The following is a 27,267-nucleotide window of genomic DNA, read 5'->3' as shown; positions in this document are numbered from 1 at the left end:
CCTCACCCCAAACCGTGACCCAAATCCCAGACTGTGCCCTGAGCAGACTGTGACCCTTGACGTCAAACTGTGACACACCCTCCTCTTTTTCCCACCCTCGGTGGCTTTTCCCTATTTTAACCTCGGACACTCCCAACGGAAGCCCCGCCTCCCCCTGCCCTAGCCTTGATCCCAACCAACATCAGGCCAAAACTTCCCACCCCGTCCCACCTCACTACCAGCCCCACGTGCCACCAACCACATCCTCTCCAACTCTAGCCCTTGTTTGTGACCCTCCCAATGGTAACCCAGCAGAGTCTACCCCCCACTTCAACCCCCAAAGCCTCCTTTTCCTAGAGCTCCAGCCTGGTCTGGAGCTGGGTGATGGAGGAGAGGGTCTGGGAATCCACACCCACCACCAACCTCCCCTCCCATTCTCCTGTTACACATTGCAGTGTTGGAATAAACCATGTTTTTATGCCTCCTCAAAAACAAAACAAAACAAATAACAAGAACAAAAAAAACACCACATCACAACTCTGTGATGTCTAAGACCGATGGTCCTTTAACTCTCTAGGGTATAGCATAAATGCACACATGCTTAAAGTACAGGACTGCCTTTCAAATAAAAATATCAATGAGGGCCACCTGGGTGGCTTAGTGGGTTGAGCCTCTGACTCTTGATCTCAGCTCAGGTCATGATCTCATGGTTCAGTGAGTTCGAGTCCTGAGTCAGGCTCCACGCTGACAGTGCAAAACTTGCTTGGGATTCTCTCTCTCTCTCCCTCTCTCTCTGCCTCTCCCCTGCTTGTGCTTTCTTTCTCAAAATAAACAAGTGAACTTTAAAAAAAATCAATGAATTTAGTCTTTAGTTATGGTTCTATTTTATTATCAGCAACAGAATTATGACATAAAATTTAATAACACTTCTGAATTTATGTCTGGTACATATCATGAGATTGATGAGCATTAGGCTGCAGAACAGGCCTGCTCTCTTCCAAGCAAAACTTAGGGGATACACAATTAGATTTCTTAATACCTTCATTTGCAGACTTAACATAGTTCCTATTCTGATAATCCTTCAATGAGTATATTTCCATCTGACTAGATTTATAAAAGGTTGAAATAATTATGGGCAGATTTTCTTATTATTTGTGTTCTGTTTTCTTATGACCTAACTGATTTTTTTTAATGTTCTCAATGATTTGGGCTTTGCAGAAACAAGTTCTGGAAGGTAAATATTATCACCTTAAATGTGAGTCAAATTCTCTGCTTTTCTGAGAGAGGCCATCTCAGTCACTACATATATCCCAAACCTTAAATGAGGCACTCTGAGAGATAACAACAATAACTAATACATAAAACTCTTAAAAGAAAACATAGGCAGTAATTTCTTTGACATTGGCCATACAATATTTTTCTAGATATGTTTCCTAAGGCAAGAGAAACAAAATCAAAAATAAACTATTGGGGCTATGCCAAAATAAAAAGCTTCTGCACAGCAAAGAAAACCATCAACAAAATGAAAAGACAACCTATTGAATGGGAGAAGATATTTGCAAATGATATATCCAATTAGGGGTTAATATTCTACATATACAAAGGACTTATACAACTCAGCACCAAAAAAGTAATAAATGGACAGAGGACCTGGATAGACATTTCTCCAAAGAAGACATAGAGATGACCAACAGACACATGAAAACATGCTGTACATCACTAATCATCAGGGAAATGCAAGTCAAAACCACAGTGAGAATCTGTCAGAATGGTTAGGATCAAAAAGACAGCAAACAACAAGTACTGGCAAAGACGTGTAGAAAAAGGAACACTTGTGCATTTGGCGGGAATGGGAATTGGTATAGCCATGGTAGAAACAGTATGAAGGTTCCTCAAAAAATTGGAAATGCCATGTGATCCAGTAATTCCACTATTGGATATTTACCCAAAGAAAATGAAAACATGAGGGGGCGCCTGGGTGGCTCAGTCGGTTAAGCAGCCGACTTCGGCTCAGGTCATGATCTCACAGCCTGTGAGTTCGAGCCCCGCGTCAGGCTCTGTGCTGACAGCTCAGAGCCTGGAGCCTGTTTTGGATTCTGTGTCTCCCTCTCTCTGACCCTCCCCCATTCATGCTCTGTCTCTCTCTGTCTCAAAAATGAACGTTAAAAAAAATTATTTTTAAAGAAATGAAAACATTCAAAAAGATCTATGCACCCCTATGTTTATTGTATCATTATGTATAATAGCTAAAATATGGAAGCACTCCATGTGTCCATTGTTAGGTGAAGAGATAAAGGTGTGGTACACACACACACACACACACATACACACACATACTGAAATATTACTCAGCCATAAAAGAGGACAAGAACTTGCCATTTGTAACAACATGGATAGACCTGGAGGGTATTATGCCAAGTGAAATAAGTCAGATAGAGAAAGACAAATATCATATGGTTCCACTGACATGTGGAATTTTTAAAAATAAAACAAATAAAGAGCATCATTTAAATTAATAACTCTGCATATCATCCTCCACCTGAAAACTCACTGAATGCTTCCAGACTACCCCAAACAAAGGTCTTTGTACTTGCACCAAACCCATATGTATTTGGAGACCAAATCATCTTGCTTTGAAAAGACAGAAGAATGATTTGTTATAGCACCAAGAGACAATAAGACTCTGGCACATGTTATGGATGTGATAACTTCTACCTTTTTTGTACATGTAAAAAGAAGAGCGACTTCTTGATCCTATTTTCTTAAAAATGGCCTTGCCACTTTGTAGAAGTGTTTCACATAAATAGTTATCTTCAACTGAATTTACACTGGAATTTAGAAAATTTGAAGATAGAGTAGTTCACATAAGAAAAATACACTTTCTTGATTAAAAAAAAAGTACAAAACTTTCACTATTCAGTATGGAGACATTTTACTAAACCACACCAGAAAATAAGTTTCAGTTATTGGCAGTCGTATTACATATGCTGAATACTTTCTAATAGCTATTCTGAATATGACATTTGAAGCCTTATCAGTCAAAGGATACAATTTATAAGAATCCCCTTGAGGTGGAGCTCAGATGTTGGGTTGTAAAACAAAAAACAAACACAGATTCAACAACTGTGTGCTGCACTTCCTAAGGAAAAGATGTTTTATCAGAGTCCTGCAGGGTGAGAAACAGTTGTGAAGGAGGGAGGGAGTGGGTGATTCAGACAGTGACAGAATGTCTGAAGTTTCCAGTCAGGAGGGAATATGGCAGTTATACCAGAAATTGGAAGAAAACCATGGAGCACAGATTGCTGAAGTGACAGTGGCTCCTAAAGAAGACTGTTGACGTATGGCATTGTAGACCGTGCAAAATATTTTAGCCTGTACCCAGAAACTGATGGGAAATTATTGAAAGGTTTTCAGTGCATGCGGGAAGGTTCTAAATGAGTTGTCAACAAGTCACTGGTCTGATTTTGTTCCTTTGGAAGTAATCCTGTCTTCACCATGGCTGTTTTGTCGTTTATTTTTATTATGACGTTTGGTGTGGATTAGTGTCCTTCACCAATTGTGGAAAATTCTCAGCTGTCATCTCCTTAAGTATTTCCTCTCTCCTATTCTGACCTTCTCCTCTTCATGGAGAACTCTAATTCGACATGTTAGATCTACTCACTCTGCCCCACTCATTTCTTAACGTGTCAGCTTTTTCCGTCTCTTTTTCTCTCTGAGCTGCATTCGTAAAATTTCTTTGGAAGATTCTTCTAGTTAACTAATTCTTTTTCTTTTCTTTTTTGGTTCATTTCTTTTCTTTTCTTTTCTTTTCTTTTCTTTCTTTCTTTCTTTCTTTCTTTTCAATTCTACCTACTTTAAAATTTTTACTTGTTCATCCTTTTAATTATCCTATTCACTTTTCATATTATCTAGTTTTCCCTCAAAATTTTATTACACTTTTTATGTTGTGATAATTGCAGATTCTCATGTAGTTGTGAGGAATAATGCAAAGAGATCTCATGCATTGTTTACCCAGTTTCCTCCCATGGTAATATCTTGCCAAACTGTAGTGGAGTGGCACACCGGGACACTACATATTTAATTTAATTTAATTTAATTTAATTTTAAAAAAACATTGCCTTTTAATGTTCGGTGTTTTGTAGCTCTGTTTTGTTTGTTTTACAATTTTCTTATTTCTGTTGGTTCTTGTTCATGGTAGCTTGCTTCCTTGTGTAGTATATGATTTGTAGCTGTGAACTGTTTTACTTGGATCTGGAAATAAGGAGATTGATTTAGTCTTTGGATTGAAGTTGGATTCTATCAAGCAGGATTTGTCTTGGATTCTGTACAGTGCCCTGTGGGATTACCAACCCAAGTCTCCCTTACACTAAATTCCTGGCTGGAGGTATTTTGGGATAACCCAGACAGTCCGAATTTCAGTTACAAACTCACACGAAGGCTGTGTTGTGACTGTTTAGAAAGGCAGTCTGCTGGGGTTGGTGGGAGTTGGGCTTACATCTACTTCACCCTTCCACAAAGGGTTGCATAGGACAGTGAGCTCAGAAGAGCCCCTTACTTAGTTTAATGCTCTGCTGTTACTGTCTTAAAATTCTTAATAATTTTGAATGAGGACCCCCACATTTTCATTTTGCATGGGGCCCAAAAAATTATGAAGCTGGTGATGGAAGGTCTGTTTACAGAACGCAGGGTGATGTCTCCTATTTTATGGGGCTTTTTTTTCTTGTACTCTGTAACTGGTAGGTCCTCTATACCCAGCATGGAACCCAATGTGGGGCTTGACCTCATGACCCTAAGATCAAGACCTGACCTGAGATCAAGAGTGAGGATGCTCAACCAACTGAGCCACCCAGGTGCCCCTTAGCAAGTCCTTTAAAACTCAAAACTCACATTTACTCCTTTCGGAAGAACAACATCTATGTTCTCATCACTTCATGTTTCTATGATAGCTTTTATCCTCAATACTCTTTACATTTTTTCCAGGTCATCAATGCTTTTAAGAAGATTGTTTAAAATATGTATTTTTTTTAAATTTCAGTGGGAGATTCAAACGAGGTATTTAATCTCAAATGCTGCTGGGCAGTACCCCAGTGCTGACCCCAGAGCCTCTTGGGAAAATCCCCCCCCCCCCCCCAGGTGCGCTCCTCCATTCATAGGATCACCAGCTTCCCTCTAGAGCATACTCCATCTCTTCCTCTTTCAAACTCCACATCTGGGCAATCCTAATTTGGTCTGCAGGACCAGCGCCAACTATTTCCTCTTCTACCTACTGGTCAAGGCACATCCCCTACCCCCTGATTCCTTTAGAGTTTAGCTCTTTTGATTCTCGGTAAGTCTTTCTTCTCTCAGAACTCTCTGGTTTTGCAGATCCAAAGCTTTCTTTCAAAAATCTGTGTTATGGAAAATTGTTAAATATGTTTAGAAATTGAAAAGATAAGCATTACATTTCCTCTTTGCTTTCCTGCTATAACAATCCTGATCCTTTCTTGAGGAAAGGCGACCTCTGAATCAGTGGGGATGCTGAGCGTGAGCACAAGGGAACAACAAAACAAACCTTGCTCTGTGACTCCCAGTTGTGTCCTACGCCACACATGCCTTGGGTGCTGGGGGGTCTCTGAGACCAGTTCCACAGCCAGACTTCCTAGTTACAGGAGAAAATAAATTCAGATTTTGGGTGTGAGACAGTCTGAGTTGAATTTACTTTACAAATGAAACTCTCAACTAATCTGATGGTTAACTGGATGTTGGACTGTTCTGAACCCCTTTCTCAAGAAGTTAGGAGTAGGGCCCCAGCAAGCTCCAATGCCTATTTATTTGGTGGAAAAAAATCAACCAGCAAAAGCGGTTTGGGACACTTAAAGTGTGATTTTAGATTTGGACTTGACTTCAGAAGAGAGGAAATTGCCAAAGGTCACGCCCTGGAAACACAAAATCAGTTATACTTCCTGGAAGACAGAGCAGGAACAACCACAGTCTGCCACTTGGTGGCAGCCTAGCTCTATATCAAGTAGACACCTGGGTGATGGCTGAGATCTCTGGGAACCAGGGTGAATTCATTAAAATGGGATGGGCTGTACTTCTCATTCCTGCTTTAACCTTGGATAAGGTTATATATTAGAAGTATCTTAAGTAAGAGTTAAAAGAAAAAAAAGCAAAGCATTGTGGGGTTTTTTTGTTTTGTTTTGTTATGGTCTTAAAATCCATGTAAATGCTCTGGGAATATTTTTCTAAATGCCCGGGGCCTTGCTGTTCCACCAGAATATTAGTTCTCTCTTATTTTTTTCTTTAGCAGACTTAGGACAAAATGTCATTCAAAAATTATCTCCTTTTGGGGCGCCTGGGTGGCTCAGTTGGTTAAGTGTCTGACTTCAGATCAGGTCACGATCTTGCGGTTAGTGGGTGTTGAGCTCTGTGCTGACAGCTCAGAGCCTGGAGCCTGCTTTGGATTCCGTGTCTCCCTCTCTCTCTGCCCCTCCCCTGCTCGCGCTCTGTCTGTCTGTCTCTCTCTCAAAAATAAATAAATATTTTAAAAAATTTTAATATATCATTTTTCCTGACTTTCTGGATAGCCAACATTAAGTCCTTCCGTTTTCTTTTTTTCTTTTTTAAAGATTTACTTTCCTTTCATTTTTATTATCTGCTCCAGAGTGAGAGCTGCTCCCAGATTTTGATGGACTTTTTGCATCCTTTGGGTGTTCTGCTGGTTGTTTTGCACCCCCCCCCCCCAGATAATCTCCTCCTTAGAAACAAAGGTTGCACGCCTCAGCGTCCCTTGTTACCTTCAGAGACACATTTCCTTTTCATGTTGAATGCAGAGTTAGCATCAGAAACAAGCATTCTAAGAGATGCTATAACAGAGAAACATCATCTGCCACTGTAACTTACCACCAAGATGAGTATCTCAGACACTGCTGAATGGCTGCCTCAGGTAAGGCACCTTGAGGTCACGAGTTGGTCCTTAAGGGACTGCCAAGGGGTGACAGGAGAAAGCCACCACTGTCCTGAACCACCCACCATCTGTGGGGTGAAAGGTGGTGGTAGGAGCAGTGATGGGAAAAAGGGTGGGGCAGCTCCAAGGCCACACACAGGGAGGGTGAAAGCACTTTTACAATTAGAAACTTTCTTTTCAACGTTAAAAAAAAAAAAATTGGTACACTAGTCCTCCCTTAACCAAAGGGGGTACATTCTAAGATCCCCAGGTGCCTGAAACCGCAGATAGTACCAAACCCTATAGATACTGGTTTTTTCCTGTACATACATACTTACAATAATGTTTAGTTTATAAATTAGGCACAGTGAGAGATGAATAATTAATAATAAAATAGAAAAAATATGACAATACACTGTAGTAAAAGTCATGTGAATGTGGTGTCTCTCTCTCAAAATATCTTATTGTCCTCTTCTCACCCTTCTTCTTTTTCTTTTAAAAATTTTAGTTTTAAGTAATCTCTACCCAACATGGGGCTCAAACTTACAACCCTGAGATCACATGCTCCACTGACTGATCTAGCCAGGTGCCTCTCACCCTTCTTGTGATGATGTGAGATGACAATAAGCCCATGTGATGCGATGACATGAGGTGAATGACGTCAGCACTGTGACGTAGCATTACGTTACTACTGACCTTCTGACAATAAGTCAGAAAAGGATCATCTACTTCTGGACTGCACTTGACTGTGGGTAACTGAAACGTCAGAAAACAAAGTCATGGGTAAAGGCGGACTACTGTATACATTCATTACAATTATTGATAAATTTGTATTTATTCCTTTCATCTTCTTTTGTGGTCTCATTGTTATTCTTTTCATGTTTCTTTTTTTCTCCTGATGTCTTTCAGATTATTTCTTTCCACTCTACTATTTGTACATTATACATTCTATTTTTTTTATTCTTTTGGTGGTTACCTTTAAAATTATATATATAATTTAGCAAAGCTTCAAGTAAAATAAAATATGGATTCTGCTTCCAAAAATGACAGGAATCCTAAAATTTTGTACTTTGAATCACTCCTTCTCAGTTGGTAATGTTGACTGACTGTTCATTGTCCAGTATTTTAGTTCTATCTTTTTAATTAGAAAACGGTTATTTTAAAATGTGATAGTAAAAATATGTAACCTCTCTGTAAGTGTGCATTTCATGGATAATTATTCTATGTTCTAGGAGTGTCTTGGGTCGCTCAGTCGGTTAAGTGTCTGATTCTTGATTTTGGCTCTGGTCATGATCTCACGGTTGGTTGTGGATTGAGCCCCTCATCAGGCTCTGCACTGACATCAGGGAGTCGGCTTCAGATTCTCTCTCTCTCCCTTTCTCTCTGTCCCTTCCCCTCCCCGCTCACTCACATGAATGTGCATGCATGTTCTCTCTCTCTCTGTTTCTCAAAATAAATAAATGCGCATCTAAAAATTATTTTATGTTCTATATCTGATAATTTTAATATCTGAAATCTTTTTTTTTCCCCCTTGGGTCTATCTCTTTGTTGTTCAGGATTAATATTTAGAAGTGGAAGCTCAGCTCTGGGTCCAAACCCAGAATAATTTAATTGATATTGTTAACTTAAACTCTAAAAAAGTTGTATTAATTTACAAGGCAAAAAATGCTCCTTCTTTGGTTACTAAACAATCCAAATCTTTGCTAACATGATAAGAAAACATGTTTTAATTTTCACTTTTTAATTCAGTGAAGTTTAATTTTGTTTCCAACTTCATAATTTTGGTTTCTAGCATTATCTAGTTTCAGTTCATTACCTTTTCAGTTTCTAATTTTAGCCATATGCTTGTTTTAAGTCACTCTTTTTTGTAAAGAACAATTTATTCTTCTATCATTGTAACATCCATGGAATCTCACAGAAGATCAGAGACAGAGTTTTTAGAGGTCTCAGACCTTTTCTTTTAACCTTCAAAAAGGCAGTGTCCTACCTGCCTCTTTACTATCCCAGTGGAATATACCAGAGTTCCCTCAACTTAATGATTGCCTGAATGAACAGAACCTTTTTTGAGAAGAGTGAAATGCATAGAGAATTCAAAGTCCCTATTTTGATTTAATTTTCTTTTAATATCTGAGTTCTATCTCTTCTGTTTATAATCCATGTCTGACCTTTGGACAAGTCTGTCTAGTTCTATCTCTATAGGTCCTGGTTTCAACTCATGCTCTCAGGGAATTTTTTCACTTGGGTTTTTAAAAGATATGCTACTGTAGGCAGGTGCTGGTCCTTGATGGGCATCATACAGCTATAGCAAAAAAGGTTTCACAAATGGTTATCTGATATGGTCTAGTTAAAACTAATCTTAACTATAGTCTAATTAGGATTAACTTACAAAATCTCATTGCTTAGAAATAATTACCCATTGGGGCGCCTGGGTGGCTCAGTCTGTTGAGCGTCCAACTTTGGCTCAGGTCATGATCTCGTGGTTCGTAAGTTCGAGCCCCGCGTCGGGCTCTGTGCTGACAGCTCAGAACCTGGAGCCTGCTCGAATTCTGTGTCTCCCTCTCTCTCTGCCCCTCCCCTACTCATGCTCTGTTTCTCTCTGTCTCTCAAAAATAAATAAATGTTAAAAAAAAACATTTTTTTTAAAAGAAATGATTACCCATTGACCTAAAGTCACAAAAGTCTTTTTTTCTAATATTAAAAAAATATAGAATTGGAGGGGAGGGGGAACAACTAACTTGAAATAAACCAGAAAACACCTTCACATTAATTGTTCTTCTCATATACTTCAAATTTGTACTTGATGCCTTTCTCCTCCTGGATATCAGAAAGAACACCTGGGTATTCTGGGAGAAGTTTATATTTCTCCAAATCAACTTCTGGAAAAAATGTGTCACTTTCAAATTCCTGCATAAGCCTTGTCACAAGTAGTCTAAGATGGCCTGGCCTGTTCATGGCTTCCTTATAAACAGAACTGCCTCCCACTACCCAAACCATGTCCACTTTATGTGCTAATTCTGGTTGCTCAATAAGTTTTAAGGCATCATCCAGACTTTTAGCAAGAAAATGAGTTCCTTGTGGAGGTTCCTGGAGGTTCTCTACTGAGAACTATATTAATTCTGTCCTTTAAAGGTTGATTCTTCTTGGGAATAGAGAACCATGTCTTCCTATCCATAATCACCAAATTCTGTTTACCTCCTACTGATGAGGTTGTGGTCATTCTTTGGAAATACTTGAATTCATTCCTGAGCGGCGGCCAGGGCAGGTCCCCATTCTTGCCGATGCCCATGTTCTGGGACACAGCGATGATACAGTTTAGCGGACGAACCATGACAGATGCTGTGAACACCACAGAGCTTGCTCACAGCACTGGGAATCCCGGCCGAGCTTGGCGTGAAATTTTTAATATCTCAGATCTTACCAGGGTCTTGAACTGGTGTTTGTTTTTCTTGGTTTTGTTTTGTTTTGTTTTGTGGTTCTGGTGAGCCTCACTCATGGTATATGTGGTTTCTTAAGGCACCTAGTAATCTTTTTATTATAAGCTTAGGTTTTGATAACCTGTGGGAACTTGTGGGAACTTGACTGAGGGTAATTCTCTCCAGAGAGGGTGTGCCAGGGCTGCTACTAACCTGGGGTCACTTCATTTCTAGGTTTGGGGTGTCCCTGACTAAGTGGGCAGTGTGGATTGGAATCCCAGATCTTCTAAAAGGTAGGCCTCTGACTAGAGGTCTTTAGAGAAGAAATTGTTATTGTCTTTTTTTTTCCCCACCAACAGTTTTTTTTGTTTGTTTGTTTGTGTTTTTTGCTTTTGCTTTTGTTTTTGTTTTGGTGGTGACTTTTGCTGGCAGGCAGATTTTTTTTTTCCCAGCCTACCCCTTCATTTCACTGAGAATGTGACATCTCCGGGTATCTTGGCTGTATGGGGAGAGTCTCAGGGTTAGCCCTACTTCTATGTGTTTCTGGTTTTTTTATGTTTAAGATTTTTGCCCTTAGAGCTTGCCTTCAGATCTTAGAAGTTCAGCAAAGCATCAGAAGGTATATTTGCTGGAATTTATCCTTCACATGGACAGTTTTAATGGGATGGCATTTCAGAACATGGTCCTCTTCTCTCTCTTGTAGCTTCTCTGGCCTACTCTGCACCCCCTCCCTGTCCTCTGGGAGGGCTTTGGGCCTGGAATCCAACACTAAGAGGCTGCATCACTTCACTGAGTAGCATTTGGATGACAGTGGCCTTGAAATAACCACATAGCCAAGGCCAAGATGATGAGGAGCACTGAAAAACAAAAAGATTTAAAAAAAGGGGGGGGACAAGAAATCCCTAGCCTAAAGGGCCAACACTCCACTGAAAAAGGTAAGAACAAAATGACACTTCAAACATTTCAAAGATAATCTCAGAGATCATATCACAGCATCACCTTATGCAACCTAATCATGAACATTGTATTAGCCACATTATGGTTTGTGGGGTTTTGTTTGTTTGTTTGTTTGTTTGTTTGTTTGTTTTTTACTGTATCAAGTAGAAGCAAAGATCAGATGAAAAACCCACTTACGTGGGTTAGCGAAAAGCGCTAGAAGGTTTCAGCAAAGCCACAGGACTCCAATACTACTGCTGGAGTCTGGAGTAACCCTACCCTACAAAATCCACATCAATATGTTGTCCCTGACCTTCTAAATCCCTCAGTTTTCCATTGTCAAGGAGCAAATAAATCATCGCTGCCTCCAGTGACAGGATGGCGAACACACACCTGACATTTTCTGCTAGAATAAATTGTTGCAAATGAGTTGTTAGGCACTAACAACAATTTGCTTCCTAAAAACCGTCAACTCTTGTTCCTACTCCAATTTTCAGGTTTACAAGGTAGAGAGAAAACTATGAGATGAGAGTCACATTATACTGTGATCAGTATAATCTTATTCTAAGGGGTAGCAATTCCAGTGTCAAATGACATTACTTCAAGTCCAAACAAGTAGACCTTGTTGGACTTTCAAGATAATAAACGAAAGCCTATATAGGAGAAACTTATTCTGAAAGATCATTACCCCTTGCCTAAAAGTCCTCTGTCTTAAGATTAATGAAACATGAAAGCAACCACTATTTCTAATGAAGGTTTCACCTAAAATAACCAATCAAATGAGAATCATGTGTCACTTACATAGCATGTTGAGTGCAGATGACATTATATAATTTTTTAAAATAATAAATCATAAAGTAGTCTCTCTTACGTGAGCTGTGCAATGTTCTGAATACTTTCTCTGACACTCAGAAGTAGTCTGTGGATGCCTCACTCATCACTATCACTGACATCTGAATAGAATGAGCCCCTCTGACAGTGGGCTGGTCCAGTGGGCTAGTCAAGAGAGGTGACCATTAGCCTCAGGAAGCCAGATTGTTCAGACCAAGCCCTGGGATTTTCACACCTACTCAGACAAGTGCAGAAGGCTGTTTTCAGTCATAGAGAGACCTCGAGATATACCCAGGCTCCTGGGAAGTCCAAGCATATGCCTTTACAGACTTCCATTTTCCTGGTACATATCTGGACTTTTGGTGAAATCTAGGAACAACTGAAGCTCAGCTTAGAGCCTGAACCCAAACCCAAACTAGTGTCTTTCTAAACACACACACACACACACACACACACACACACACACACACACACACACTTCCAGTACTTCCAAAGCTTATGAAAGTTCCAATCTCAGTGCTATAATTTTATGTTTGCTTCTCCTTCATCTTTCTCTGCCTCCTCTGTGTCTTCAGAGGCTGACCTTTATTTTTTTTAAAGTGTATCTACTTATTTATTTTGAGAAAGAAAGACAGTGAGTGAGTGCAGGGGAGAGGAAGAGAGAGAGGAGAGGGAGAAACCCAAGCAGGCTCTGTACTGTCAGCACGGAGCCCTACGTGGGGCTCGAACCCATGAACCGTGAGATTATGACCTGAGCCAAAATCAAGAGTCAGATGCTTGGGGCACCTGGGTGACTCAATCGATTAAGCATCCAACTTCGGCTCAGGTCCTAATCTTCGGGTCAGGTTCATGTGTTCGAACCCCACCTCAGGCTCTGTGCTGACAGCTAAAAACCTAGAGCCTGCTTGGGATTCTGTGTCTCCCTCTCTCTCTTCCCCTCCCCACTCATACTCTTTATTTCTTTCTCTCTCTCTCAAAAATAAATAAGCATTGGGGGAAAAAAGTGTCAGATGCTTAACCATCTGAGGCCCCCCCAGATGCTGACCCTTAGTTTGCATCATCAAGGTCCCTTTGCCTTCTGGCTTCTGGGTTGGGTTTGACCAGTGGAAACATATGCAGGATATCAGAGGTTGGAAAGAGAAAGAGGAGGAGATATTTACTGTCTCTGCTTCTTTCCTGTGTCCATGGTTCTTCATTCTGTAGTCATAGCTCTGGGTAGGTGATCTACCTTCCAAGGTTCCAAGCTCTCTCAAGACTTGACAACACAGTTACCTCCCTTTGCCTCTTAAGGACAAAGCATATAAAAGCTTCTGTCTATGGCTAGTCCCTTGGTGCTCCACCCTCCTTTGCTGGTTCCCTTAATTCTGTCCCCCCAGAGTTTCTTCATTAAACTCTCAGTTAAACACTATGAGGTTGTTGGCTTTCCCTGTTGGTATCCTGACTGATATATACGCCTTCCCAAAGATTGGTTTGAACTCCAGAAAGTCTTATGGTCACATGTTCACTGCTGCCCAGGCATTCCTGCCTCTTTACTTTATATATCTAGATAAGAAATAGCCTTTTTACTGGTTTCTAAACAAAGCAAAATTTAAAACATAACCAGTCACTTATAAAGTTTACTGGAAAGTTGGGGGGCAATGGAAGTGGTTATATCACATGCTACGCAGTTAATAAATTAAGAATCCACATTAGTCACAAATAGCCAAGTGTTTTGGACCATAGAGTCTGGAGTCAACCCTAATGACTAAAAGCCGTCTCTACTACTTTCTAGCTCCTGTGTAATCTTAGGTGGTACCTAATTTCTCTGGACTTTCCTTCCTTCCTTCCTTCCTTCCTTCCTTCCTTCCTTCCTTCCTTCTTTCCTTCTTCTTTCCCCCTCTTTTGTAAATTGGGGTGGCCATAGTTCCTACCTCCTAGGATTGTTGTGAGGATTCAACAAGTTAGCATATACAAAATTCTTAGACACCTGACCATAGACATTCCCCAGAATCTTCTCAGGTGGGTTTCCTGGTTTCTCTCAGGCCTTTTATTAAATTGCCACCCTCATTTTGCCAGTTTTCCATTCATTCCTCTTTCCCTCCACTTGTCTTCTCCAGGGCTGCCTCAAGGGTAAGGGGGTGGAGAGGAGGAACAAATTTCTTACCAGGGACTTAAACAATTTGAATAACTCAAAATCACCATGTCAGCCCCACACCGGCTACCCAATGTCATGCAATTCTATGTGAGAAATACTGAGCAAGATAGTGGAGATGATCCACTTGTCAAGCCTCCAGTTTGGAACTGGGGCCCAGCCCAGGGCCCCCAGAAGATCCCATAAGCACAAAGTCTCCCATGCTCATCAGCACTTAACAACCCCACATGTGGACAATGGGAGGAAGTTGGGGTAGAGGATCAGAGAGTTCCTCAAAAGAGAGAAAAACAGGCCAGAGCCCATGGGGAACCAAGGGCTCTAAATAAGTCCTGGTCTGGAATCATGACACCCCACCCAGAAGATTCTGGCAACCCCATCAATCCCAGGCACTGGAGGATGACTTAGATGGTTTTGAAGAAATTAGCAGAGCATAGGGGCCCCTGAGGTCCTGGCCTGGGCTTCTCCTCAGTTCCTTCCTTCTGACTGCCTCAAGGGATCTTCTGCCTCTATAAGGCAGAGTAATACTGAGAATAAACTGAGGGTTGATGGGGGGTGGGAGGGAGGGGAGGGTGGGGGATGGACATTGAGGAGGGCACCTTTTGGGATGAGCACTGGGTGTTGTATGGAAACCAACCCTACATAAAACCCTACATATTAACATATGTATTAAACCCTACATAAGGTTTTAACATATTAAACCCTACATAAGGTTTTAACCCTACATAAGGTTTTAACATATTAAAAACCCTACATAAGAACATACACTAAAAAAAGTTAATGGTTTTAGCCACACTTCTAGGGGCTTCCATGTATAACATCAGTCCACTCAAGTTGTAGGTTGTGATTCTGCTGTTTGATTTGCTCTCCCTTCATTTAGATCACTTCCAGTTTACCCTGGGAGAAGGGAAAATTGGAAGCCCACAGGAACAAGGTCTCCCAGGCAAGGCTTTGGGCTGTGAGTTCATAGAGAAAGTCCAGGGTGACGTTATGTGTTTGGTGAGTACTCAGTTTGTACCATGATAATACCAAGAGTCCCCGGGAACTATGTGTTCTCTGAAGAGTTGGGAAACCTGGAAGCCCCTTGGCACCATTTTATTATTTCCTTTATTAAGTTTTTTCATTTTAAGTCCAGTATTGTTAATAATAGTGTTGTATTTGTTTCAGGCGTACAAAACTGATTCAACAACTCTATACATTTCTCAGTGCTCATCATAAGTGTACTCTTTAATCCCCTTCACCTATTTCACCCGTCCTCCTGCCCACCTCCCCTCCATTAACCACCTCTTTGTTCTCTGTAGTTAGGAGTTTGTGTCTTGGTTTCTCTCTCTCTCTCTCTCTCTCTCTCTCTCTCTCTCTCTCATTTTCCCTGTTCATTTGTTTTGTTTCTTAAATTCCACATATGAGTGAAATCATGTGGTATTTGTCTTTCTCTGACTGACTTCCACTTAGCATTATACCCTCTAGCTCCATCCATGCTATTGCAAATGGCAAGATTCATTCCTTTTTGTGGCTGAATAATATTCCATTGTTTATATGTACCGCCTCTTCTTTATCCATTAATCTATCAATGGACACTTGGGCTGGTTCCATAATTTGGCTATTGTAGATAATTCTGCAATAATCAAAAGGGTGCCATGTATCCTTTTGGGTTAATGTTTCTGTATTTTGGGGGTAAATATCCAGTAGTGTGATTATCGAATCATACGGTAATTCTATTTCTAACTTTTTTGAGGAAACTCCATACTGTTTTCCATAATGGCTGCACCAGTTTACATCCCCACCAACAGTGCAAAAGTGTTTCTTTTTCTCCATATCCTCACCACCGCATGTTGTTTCTTGTGTTTTTTATGTTAGCCATTCTGACAGGTATGAGGCAATATCTCATTGTGGTTTTGATTTTCATTTCCCTGATGATGAGTGATGATGAGCATATTTTCATGTGTCTGTTGGCCACCTGGATGTCTTCTTTGGATAAATGTTGATGTCTTCTGCCCATTTTTTAATAGGATTATTTGTTTTTTGGGTGTTGAGTTGTATCAGTTTTTTATATATTTTGGGTACTAACCCTTTATTAAGATATATCCTTTGCAAATATCTTCTCCCATTCAGTAGATTGCCTTTTAGTTTTTCTATTTGTTTCCTTTACTGTGCAGAAGCTTTTTATTTTGATGTAGTCCCAACAGTTTATTTTTGTTTTTGTTTTCCTGGCTTCAGGAGCCCTATCCAGAAAATTATTGTCACGGCCTATGTCAGAAAAATTACTGCCTGTATTCTCTTCTAGGATTTTTATGATTTAAGGTCTCATATTTATGTCTTTAATCTATTTTGAATTTATTTTTGTATGGTATAAGAAAGTGGTCCAATTTAATTCTTTTGCATGTAGCTGTCCAGTTTTCCTAGCACCGTTTGTTGAAGAGAATTTTTCTCATTGTATATTCTTTCCTCCTTTGTTGAATATTAATTGACCATATAATTGTGGGTTTGTTTCTGGCTCTCTATTCTGTTCTATTGATCTATGTGTCTGTTTGTGTGCCAGTACCATACTGTTTTGTTTACTACAGCTTTGTGACAGAACTTGAAGTCTAGAATGGTGATACCTCCAGTTTTGTTTTTCTTTTTCAAGATTGCTTTGGCTATTCAGGGTATTTCATGGTTCTCTACAAATTTTAGTATTGTTTGTTCTGTGGAAAATGCTGTTGGTATTTTGATAGGGATTGCATTAAATCTGTAGATTGCTTTGGGTAGTAAGGACATTTTAACAATATCGGTTCTTCCAAACCATGAGCATGGAATGTCTTTCCGTTTCTTTGCCTTGTCTTCAATTTCTTTCATCAGTTTTATAGTTTTCAGAATACAAGTCTTTCACCTCTTCAGTAAAGTTTATTCCTACATGTTTTATTATTTGGCAATTGCCGATGAGATTATTTTCTTAATTTCACTTTCCGCTGCTTCATTATTAGTATATAGAAATGCAACACATTTCTGTACATTTGTTCTATATCATGCAACTTTACTGAATTATTTCATCAGTTCTAGAAGTTTTTTTTGGTGGAGTCTTTAGGGCTTTCCCCTTGACATCATTTTAAAGGCCTGTGGTTTATGATGAAAATTTTTATAATTGTGTTCCTAAGATACCAACAGCCTTGCTATATATAGGAAGGATCATGTAAAACTTCAAAACATTAGGCTGTATCTGATGTTGGCAATTTTACACGTTTAATCTCTATAGGTGGCATATGGCTATGAATTTGGCCAATTGAACTTTATGCTAAAAATCATGCCTTAAAACTTTTCCAATCTTTATATTTCTCATCCTACTTGATAACATACTTTCATTTTTGAATCCTCCAACCCCCTACCCCTCAAAATAGGTTATCAGGCAGACCATTTGTTCCCTTCAATTCTATTTTTAGAGTGGATTTCCTTTGGACAGGGTCAATAGAGCAGCTGCAAGAGCTGATGTCTATTCATCTGTGGCAAAAAAAAAAAGAAAAAAAAGAAAAAAAGAAAAGAAAAAAGAATAAGAAGGAGAAGAAAAAGAAAAGAAAAGAAATAAAGAAAAAACCTTCACAAATGAGGGGACACCAATGCCCTCCCTGAACCACTCCAAATTCAGCTCTAAGTGATGAGCACTGCTGGTCAAGAGATGCAGAGTGCTTTTCTCCTGAACCAGTAGGTGCTGGATTGAGGAATATGTATAATATATATGTGGGTATAAAACAAGGAAGAGGACTAGCAGTTAGTATTAAATATTACTTTTTTAGGATACATCATCAGAAAGTATTAAAGAATAGAAGGGAGGAATTTACCTATGCTTTGTGCTAGGTTGAATCAAGGAGGAGTCAAATATATGTTCTGCTCTCAAGGAGTTAATGGGTTGAGACACAAAGTAGCAAGTGATGAATTTTACAATATAACACCTAAGATTCATTTTTTAAAGTTTATTTATTTTTGAGAGATAGAGTACAAGTCAGGGAGGGGCAGAGAGAGAGAGGAAGAGAGAGAGAGAGAGAGAGAGAGAGAGAATCCCAAGTAGGGATTCGATGCAGGGCTCGAACTCATGAACTGTGAGATCATGACCTGAGCAAAAGTCAGACACTTAACCTACTGAGCCTCCCATGCCCCCCATAACACCTAATATTTTTGCATGCTTACCATGTGCTTTAACCTACTTCAGCTCACCTCCCAATCACTCTGTGAAGCAGGTTGCTGGGAAAACGGACAAGAACAGCAAGAATCAAGCAGTTACCAATAGATTAAGTGACATTATAAATGTGAAATTTTATTTCTTCGTTTCCAAGTCACAGACTGTGTGAAGTAAATTTCAATACTAGCTAGATGGGAGCTCAGGAGAGGAAGACATGTGCTCCACTTGCTGGGTGTTCTGTAACCCAACCTGCTCCTTCCCCCTGCCAGCCGCAGCCCCAGCAGGTCGCCTGTGCCCCTGTGGCCAACCCACAGGATCCAAGACCATTCTGGGCACTTCCCTCAAATGGCCATGAGCAGCGCGTCGGTTTGAGTTTCTGAGATGAGGGACAGAAGTAAAGGCCCAATCTGGAGCCAGAAAGGCAGGTAGCCAGCAAAGGTTGCTTCATACGAGGTAAATGTTTAGCTCCAATTCAAAGTCCACAGTGAGCTATTTTTACCCCTGGCTACCTTAAAGGAACCTCATTTCTTCCCAGAGAGTAACTCAGGCATGGAGAATCTGGCCCACCTAATGTAACCTCAAATTATATTAAAATGCTTTCAATTCATGAATGGCTTCAGGGCAGAGTCTGTCAAATAATGAATCCATCCATATGCCTCCTCTCTATGGATGGTATTATTTTTAGATTTTGCTTCCCATGGAAACCTGAGCAATAAATTAGGGGCAGAGACCCTGCCTGTGGTCCTCAGTATCCCCCAAAGCACATGGCCGTGCTGGGACACATAACACAAGTTCAATGCATCTTGGCAGCATTTATTGCAAAGACGTAAATCTTAATTTATTATGGTGTGTCCTCTTGTTAAGAGGGGAATCAAAGACACTAGTGTGGAGGACGTATTCGATTTTTCCTGGTTGGCAGGCAGAGAGTGAAAATTTCCCTTTACGCTCTCCCTTCACACATTCCCCTCCCCCAGAGCCTGCCATCTGTTCTGGAATATCATCATTCATGCAGGGTTACCCCTAGTGAGCCTTTTTAGACAGTGTTTTGTCATGAACTATAAGTAGTAGTGATTCAAAACAGAGATTAGAGATGAATTTACTCCTCATCCTTTCCCTTGCCCTGAGCAGTACTATACAGAAACACAGTACTTGGTTATACAGCTGAAGAACACCCAAAAGAAGTCCTTTTAAAGTCTTGCAGCCAGCGTATGGACCTCACCCACCAACAGCACCATACACACCATTCATGAAGTCTTTGTTGAGCACCCTGCATGGGCAAGCCCTTGTGGGAGGCACAGGATGAGTAAAATACAGACATTTCTCCATGGAAGTTACAAAACAACATGGGAAATGAAGCACATAATTGTAATATGAAGCAGGTCATGATAAAGTGCTAAGAGAAAGATACACACACAGTCATATCAGATAGGATATAGGAGTTCTTGCAAGAGAGCAATTCCTGTGTTTAGGAGTCAAGGGAGAGAATACCTTAAAGGCATGTGAGCCAGACCAATGCATAAGGTAGGATTTAGTCATGTGTGATCAGGCCCTAGCAGGGAACAGCAGAAGTAGAGGCACAAGGACGTGTTCAGGAAACAGTGAGCAAGTAATTCGGTTTCATCAGTATGGGGGGCCATCAAGGGGACTAAGAGGAAATAAAAGTTAGACTCCTGTCAGATCAGGAACTATGTCAAATTACAGACTACAAAGTTAGACTTACTCCATGGGCAAGTTTTTTTTGTGCTCAGCAGTGACAGTCAAACTGTGTTTGAAGAAGTCCAAACCACCGCGGGCCCTTCCAGGAGGCGGAGGTGTGAACCTACCTCTGGGTCCTTCCCATATGGAGCCAGAGGGCAAAGGAGTTTCAGAGCATAGAACTAAATGGAGATGGGTAGAGCGACATCTGGCAGGGCACATGGAAGATGTCTAGCCCAGCCCCATAGATACTGCGGCTCAATTTCATAGGTTAGCAAATGGAGGCATGAGAGACCATGCTGTCTAAGGCCGAGTAAACTGTTAACTACCAGAGGCAGGATTTGAACTCAGGTGGATGTGATTTCAAAGCTGGTATATTGGGGGACCTGGGTGGCTTAGTTAGCTAAGTGTCTGATTCTTGATTTCAGCTCAAGTCATGACCCCATGGTTCATGAGTTTGAGCCCCACATGAAACTCTGCACTGATGATGTGGAGCCTGCTTGGGATTCTCTCTCTCTCTCTCTCTCTCTCTCTCTCTCTCTCTCTTTCTCTGTCCCTCCCCCACCCTTCTCTCTCAAAAATAAATAAACATTTTTTTTTTAATGCTGGTATTCTTGCATTGTATCAGCCTGGACATCATTGCAGAAATGTTGACATCTCACTTGAGAACACAGACATGCACTTTGATTCTCATGGCACCACTCCATTTCAGCAGCCAATCTTGGGGTCATGGTGGCAGAGGATTCAGAATGTTGGAAAATGTTACTGTAAAATGACAAGCTGGGTCTCAAGTTTGGTAAGGAGAAAAATATCCATAAAGGTGCCAAGCATCTATAAAAATGAGGAGTCCAGGGACCAGAAGATGAAAAAAGAAAAATAATAATTATAATAATAGTTAGCATTTTGGTAGGTGCTAGTCAATATTGAAACACTTTACATATATTATCTGAATTTTCACAGCAGCTGATTGAAATGGATGTAATTAATTTCATCCCTGGCCCAGAGAGGCTCATTAACTTGCCTAAGTTCACATAGCCAAGAGAGGGGCAGAGGCAGGAAACAAATGCAGACATTCCTGACTTTAGGGTCTGTGCATAGAACCTTCACAAAATGTCCCTTTGAACGATGTCAAGTAAATAAGGAAAAGACATTTCTTTAAAAATGAAATAAGACTCTTCAGGATTTGGGAGGTTTGTGCTTATTGGAAAATCATATAGCCTGTGGCTATCTAGAGATGACTTTTCCCAAGGTAACCATTCATTGTTTATGTTGGGTCAAAGTCTGCTTTCTTTAAATTTGCCTCCACATGATGATGTGGAGAAACAGGAACTCTCTTGCGCTGTTGGTGGAAATGCAAACTGGTGCAGCTGCTCTGGAACTCAGTGTGGAGGTTCCTCAAAAAATTAAAAATAGAACTACCCTATGACCCAGCAATAGCACTACTAGGAATTTATCCAAAGAATACAGGAGTGCTGATGCATAGGGGCACATGTACCCCAATGTTTATAGCAACGCTTTCAACAATAGCCAAATTATGGAAAGAGCCTAAATGTCTATCAACTGAAATGGATAAAGAAGATGTGGTTTGGTTTACATTATAAGGGAATGCTACTTGGCAATGAGAAAGAATGAAATCCTGCCATTTGCAGCAACATGGATGGAACTGGAGGGTATTATGCTAAGTGAAATAAGTCAGCCGGAGAAAGATATCATATGTTTTCACTCATATGTAGAACTTGAGAAACTTAACAGAAGACTATGGGGGAAGGGAAGGGGAAAAAATAGTTACAGAGAGGGAGGGAGGCAAACCATAAGAGACTCTCAAATACAGAGAACAAACTGAGGGTTGAAGTGGGGAGGTGGAGAGGGGAAAGTGGGTGATGGGCATTGAGGAGGGATGGGATCATTGTTGGGATGAGCACTGGGTGTTGTGTGTAAGCGATGAATCAAGGGAACCTACCCCCAAAACCAAAAGCACACTGTATACACTCTATGTTAGCCAACTTGACAATAAATTATATTAAATAAATAAATGAATCTAAGCTAAATAAATAAATAAATAAATAAATAAATAAATAAATAAATTTGCCTCCACAAGCTTACCCCCACTGCCTCCCCTCCTCCAGGGCAGTAATGTTAATTCTGGCCACTGCTCATCCCCACTTGTTGCCCAGGTCCACCCCCTTCCTCTCTGTCCTGGAAACCAAGGAGTGCTGCTTCTGTCACTTTTGGGCTAGTAACAAAAAGACCGAGTTGCTTGAAGCAGGAGTTTCAAGGATACACTTAGACATGCCCCCTTTGTCTTCAGTAACAGCATTTTCCTCCCAGTGGATTCAAAGCTTTGAATTTGGAAAATTTCATCTCTCGTGGCATCTCTTTATTGTGGATAGGGATAGTTGTCACTTTGGGGGCATACTGGCTCTTAGTTCTTTATTTGTATTAGCTCATTTGTCCCCATAAATAACCTGATGAGATGATACTATCATTATTGCCAGTCTGCAAGTAAGGAAACAGATTCAGGGAAGTTCATTTACCTCCTGTTTCCTGGTCACTTGAGCGTTGGAAGCAGGCTGAATCTGTCTTCTTGACTGTGAAACTTGAGGTAGGACTCATTTACCATTTACTGGAGCCCTATTAAGCCCCATGATGCTGAATATTAACACGATTATATGTATTCTAGGGTGATGGTTGGTAGCCCCAGTTCTTGATGACATTCCAAAATGCGTGGAACCACATTTAAATCACCTTTAAAAGTCATAGTTGTAGACATGAAGGCTTATAATCCATGTACCAGGGGCACCATATTATGTGAGACAGGAAAACTGAACCATATCACTTGCCGACATAAGCAGCACAGTGTCCAAGCTGCCGTGTTGCAAAATCACATTACCTAAAACAGTCGCCACGGACAGGCAGTGATTTGTGGCTCCTGAACAGTACCTTAAATAGCAAGGTCCACAAGACATGTGGTTTAGATTTTTCTTTTTTAAATGCCCGCATTCTTAGCAAATGGCCTTATCATATTGAGAACAACTAAGACATTGACCAAACTAGCAATGTTTGATTTTTATTTTTACTTGGTTATGGGCATAGGCAGAAAAAGCAATCTGTTCAGATGAGTAAACTGCTTTGCATACTCAGAAAGAAAAATTCAGACGAACAGAAAAGCAGTAACAACCTCCAATTTGTGAAATTCACCTTCATGCAAAGTTAAATAACACTCTCTTAGTGCCTTCATCTGATTATTTCTTTAGTACAAGTTCCTAGAAGTAGAACTGTTGTATCAAAGGATATTATAGGAAGCCTTATGCAGTTGACCCTTGAGCAACGATTTGAACTGTGAGGATGCACTTTCATGAAGATTTAGCAGTATAGTACAGTACTGAAAATGGATTTTCCTTAAGGTTTGATGAACAACATTTTATTTTCTCTAGCTTACTTTATTGTAAGAAAACAATATATAATACATATAGCGTGCGAAATATGTTAATTGACTGTTTTGTTATCTGTAAGGGTTCAGATCAACAGTAGGCTATTAGTAATTAAGTTTTGGGGAAGTCAAAAGTTATACTGGATTTTCAACTATGTGGGTGGTGGCACTCCTAACTTCCCCACCCCCCACATTGTTCAAGAGTGAACCGCAATATACTTTGCCCAATTGTCCTCCAGAAACGTGTCTCCCGGCATTTCAGAAGAGCACTGTTTTCCCATGCTCACCCATGCTGGTATTATCCAGCTGTTTTTGAATTTTACCACTGGAAAGTGTTCAAAGTCTGCTTGGTCTATTTTACTTTACTCCTTGGGTCTGCCGTGTACACGGTCTAGCCCCACCTACAGCTCTGACTCCTTTTCGCACTCTAGCTCAATCATGTGCTCAGCTCCAGCTACAGGGGTCTCCTCGAATTTCCTCCAAGGTCTCCTGCCTTCACACAATCTTTGCACATGCTACTTCCTCCTCCTGGACTCTTTCTCCACAAGCTCTGCCTGGCAGACTCTTACTTTTCCCTCAGCTCTGCACTTGACTGTCCATCTCTCTCTCAGGAATGCCATCTGTCTTTCCCACATGAAGATCAGACATGCATGAAGCGCCTATCAAAGTACCTCTCAGTTGAAATTTAACCCACTATGTGATTTACTTATTAAAATACTATCTCCACAACTAAAATGTAGCTTTATGAACACATGTCATTTTGTTGTTGCTGTTATCCACCGTATTCTTAGTCTATAAGTGCCTAGGGTGTGCTAGACACCCAACAAATAATATATGAATAAGTAAACAAGTGAATATTAAGAAATAAATAGAACTTACCTTCAAGCTGCTGTTACATCGGGAGTATAAGTTAAATTTCACTAAATAAACTGTTTGATGAAGCCCTGAAGAGTCTTCTTGCTTTCAGAGGTTTTATCATGCAAAGAGTTCTCCCTTTAATTACTTGCTACTCTTCTAATTCCTCTTACTATATCCTTCTTTGATATTAATCCCTAGACCTTTTCCCCTTTTTCCATTGCCCTCGCTCAACCCAACCATGGGTTCCTTCCTAACACAATGACACATTCTGGGATTCCCACCCCAGTGACCAGGAATGACCTCTTTCCAGAGTACTTGACCATCTTCCAGGCTCAGACACAACCTGTTACAGCCTGGAATCCAAATAAAGAAAAAAATGGTGTGTGTGTGTAATGCTGAGTGCATAGCACTAACCAACAAACCAAACCCCTCTTCTCCTTACCATCTCCTGAGTGATTTTCTGCCTAAGTGGTCACTTATTTGTGAAACCCTGGGCATGGCTTTGGTAGAAAGAGAAGATGACTTAGATTTAGAAGCAATCCAATGGCTTTTTTTTTTTTTATCATTTCTCCCATCAGAGTAGATCTGTTCAACACTAAACCACAAGTCAAGTTCATTATATATTTGGTATAACCTGAGAACCAACCAGATTCTGAGGATTTATGTCAGGGGACTCAAACTAACTGCCTCTAGCCTGAATCTGACCCCATAAAAAGTTTATATTTGTCCAGAACAGTGTTTAAGTGAATGTGAATGTCTGAGGCAAGGTGTGCCCTCTCTAGCCTGCCATGGTGCCTCCACATCAATGTTGTCTTACAGAGTAACAAGTACACCCTTTCCACATGCACATTCACTGTTGGGAGCCCCTGGGATAGAATTCAGCAGATTATGGGACAGCTGGGTGGCTCAGTCGGTTAAGCATCCAACTCTTAATCTCAGCTCGGGTCATGATCTCATAGTTCATGAGTTCAAGCCCCACATAGGGCTCCACACTGATGGCATAGAGACTGCTTGGGATTCTGCCTCTTCTTCTCTCTGCCCCTCCCTGTTTGTGCTTTCTCTCTTTCTCTCGAAATAAATAAATTAAAATTAACTTAAAAAAAAGAACTCAGCAGATTGTACTCCTTTTTCCCACTGCTAATAATAATGACTACTCTTCCCATATACATATTTTCCTTTATTTGTTATTGTGAGATCTTCTTACATATATCTGTTATTTTAAGAGGTCTTATAATATTTTCTTTCCCATCTTTCCTTCCACGTTTCAACATACATTCCTTTCTACTGTTAACTGGGCCACAAAATCCAATTGTTTTGGAGCCTGGCCCTGTCCATGGTTTTTGTAGAGAGGGTGCCAGATTGAATCATGAGATGTGGCTTTATTCTGGACTCTGCCCCGATAAGCTATGTGATGTTGGGCAAATCACCTTGGAGCTTCAGTCCCCACTTGCCCATCCCAAAGTGAAGAAATGGTAATAGATGATCTCACCTTCCTCTCAAATGTCACATGTTATACTTGTGTGATTTTTTTTTGTCACAATCCAAATAGAAGAAAATATCAGGGGAAAAGAAACATCCACTTCATTACTCAACAATTATTGGTTGAACAATGAGCAAGTGCTGGGAATAGTGGTGAATAAGACAGATGAAGTCACTGCCTCTGCTAGAAGGAGACAGTGAGCAAATAAACACAGAATGTCAGATTACAATAAATGCTATAAAGGGAATGAAGCATGGTAATTTCATAAAAAGTGACTGAGTAGTGACTAAGGAGGCCAGGAAGGGCATCTCTAAGAAGATTACGTCTGAGCTGTGACCTGAGAGAGAAGTGGTGAGCCACATGGGGAACCTTCAAGGCAGAGGAAACAGCAAGTGCAAAGGCCATGAGACACATTTGAGGAATGAAAAGCAGGCCAATGTTTCCAAAGAGTATTGAGCCAAGGGATGGAAGGTACAAAAAGAGGTGAGGGAAGGGGAGGTCAAGTCATAAAGGGCCTTGTGGGCTCGGACGAGCAGAGTGCGCGGAAGGGTTATCAGTAGAGCAGTGTCCCAGGATGGTTCCTGAGGTTGCTGTGTGGGTGTAAGTGGAAACAGTGTGTGGGAGGCTAGTCTTTTCAACTCAAGCTGTCTGAGGTAGTGGAGGTGGAGAAAGAAGAAAATCTGCTTATATTTTGGAGGTGGGCCTCACAGGACTTGCTGACAGGCTGTGGACATGCAGGTGGGCAGCAGTAATCCAGAATCGCCCTTGGGTTTTGGGATTGAGGGGCTGACTGGACACTGTGTCACATCACTGGTGTCAGTATACCCTCAATCACAGGCATTAAGTCCAACAGCCCTTCCAGTCTTCTAACATCTCCCTGCCCACCTCATAAACACTAGTGAAGACAGATTTGTTCTTCCATTCAGCACATATTTATTGATTGCCTGCTACAGTCTACTTTTAAAGTAACATGGCTATTTGGTTAATTTTAGTATGGTTGTTTGAAACAGCTTAAATTGGAGCCCAGTTAATCAGTAATCTAAGCCACTGATGAAATGAATTCTTTTCTTAGCATTGGCAGGCTATTTGCAACAAATGAAGATGCCTTAGCTTCACGCCAGCTGTGAGCAAATAGTTTTGGTTCTCAATTTGTAATATTCTAGAAATTTGCAGGAGATAGCCAGGATAAGGTTTGGGAATGCCTTGTCCATGTTAAACTCTGTCCAGCTGCACAACTTAGCTCTCAACTAAAAATGTCGTTTTCTGAAGAGGAAAGGCCCACGTTCAAAGAACTCCTCTGGCATCTGTCATGGTGTCTGTCCATGAGGGATGGACTCAGTCTGATCAGCTCCTTAGAACTGATTGTGGGTACAGGTCTGAGTATGCTCCACACAGTGTTTTTAAATATTCAAACCTTCAGCTGAGATCACCACTTAGGACAC

General features: G+C 40.6%; 2 protein-coding genes and 1 long non-coding RNA gene across 7 annotated transcripts in view; 1 reads left to right on the top strand and 2 right to left on the bottom strand.

Moving 5' to 3' along the window:
* Positions 1–27,267, top strand: part of KLHL31 (kelch like family member 31) — a 196,554-nt gene that overhangs the window by 12,131 nt on the left and 157,156 nt on the right. The gene's annotated exons all lie outside the window — the stretch shown is intronic.
* Positions 4,102–6,987, bottom strand: LOC122220037. The gene is made up of 3 exons (XR_006202652.1): positions 6,862–6,987; positions 5,531–5,617; positions 4,102–4,230 (listed from the first exon to the last, which is right to left on the bottom strand). It is a non-coding gene; the product is annotated as an uncharacterized LOC122220037 (long non-coding RNA).
* On the bottom strand, positions 9,657–10,232 carry LOC122220036 (dihydrofolate reductase-like). The gene is given in 2 exon segments (XM_042939074.1): positions 9,657–9,994; positions 9,996–10,232. Coding segments are annotated over 2 exon segments (564 nt in total). The 3' UTR covers positions 9,657–9,667.

This window comes from Panthera leo, chromosome B2 (genome assembly GCF_018350215.1).
Source record: "Panthera leo isolate Ple1 chromosome B2, P.leo_Ple1_pat1.1, whole genome shotgun sequence".
NCBI classification, from domain to species: Eukaryota; Metazoa; Chordata; class Mammalia; order Carnivora; family Felidae; genus Panthera; species Panthera leo.
This window is presented reverse-complemented; position numbering and strand designations above follow the sequence as displayed.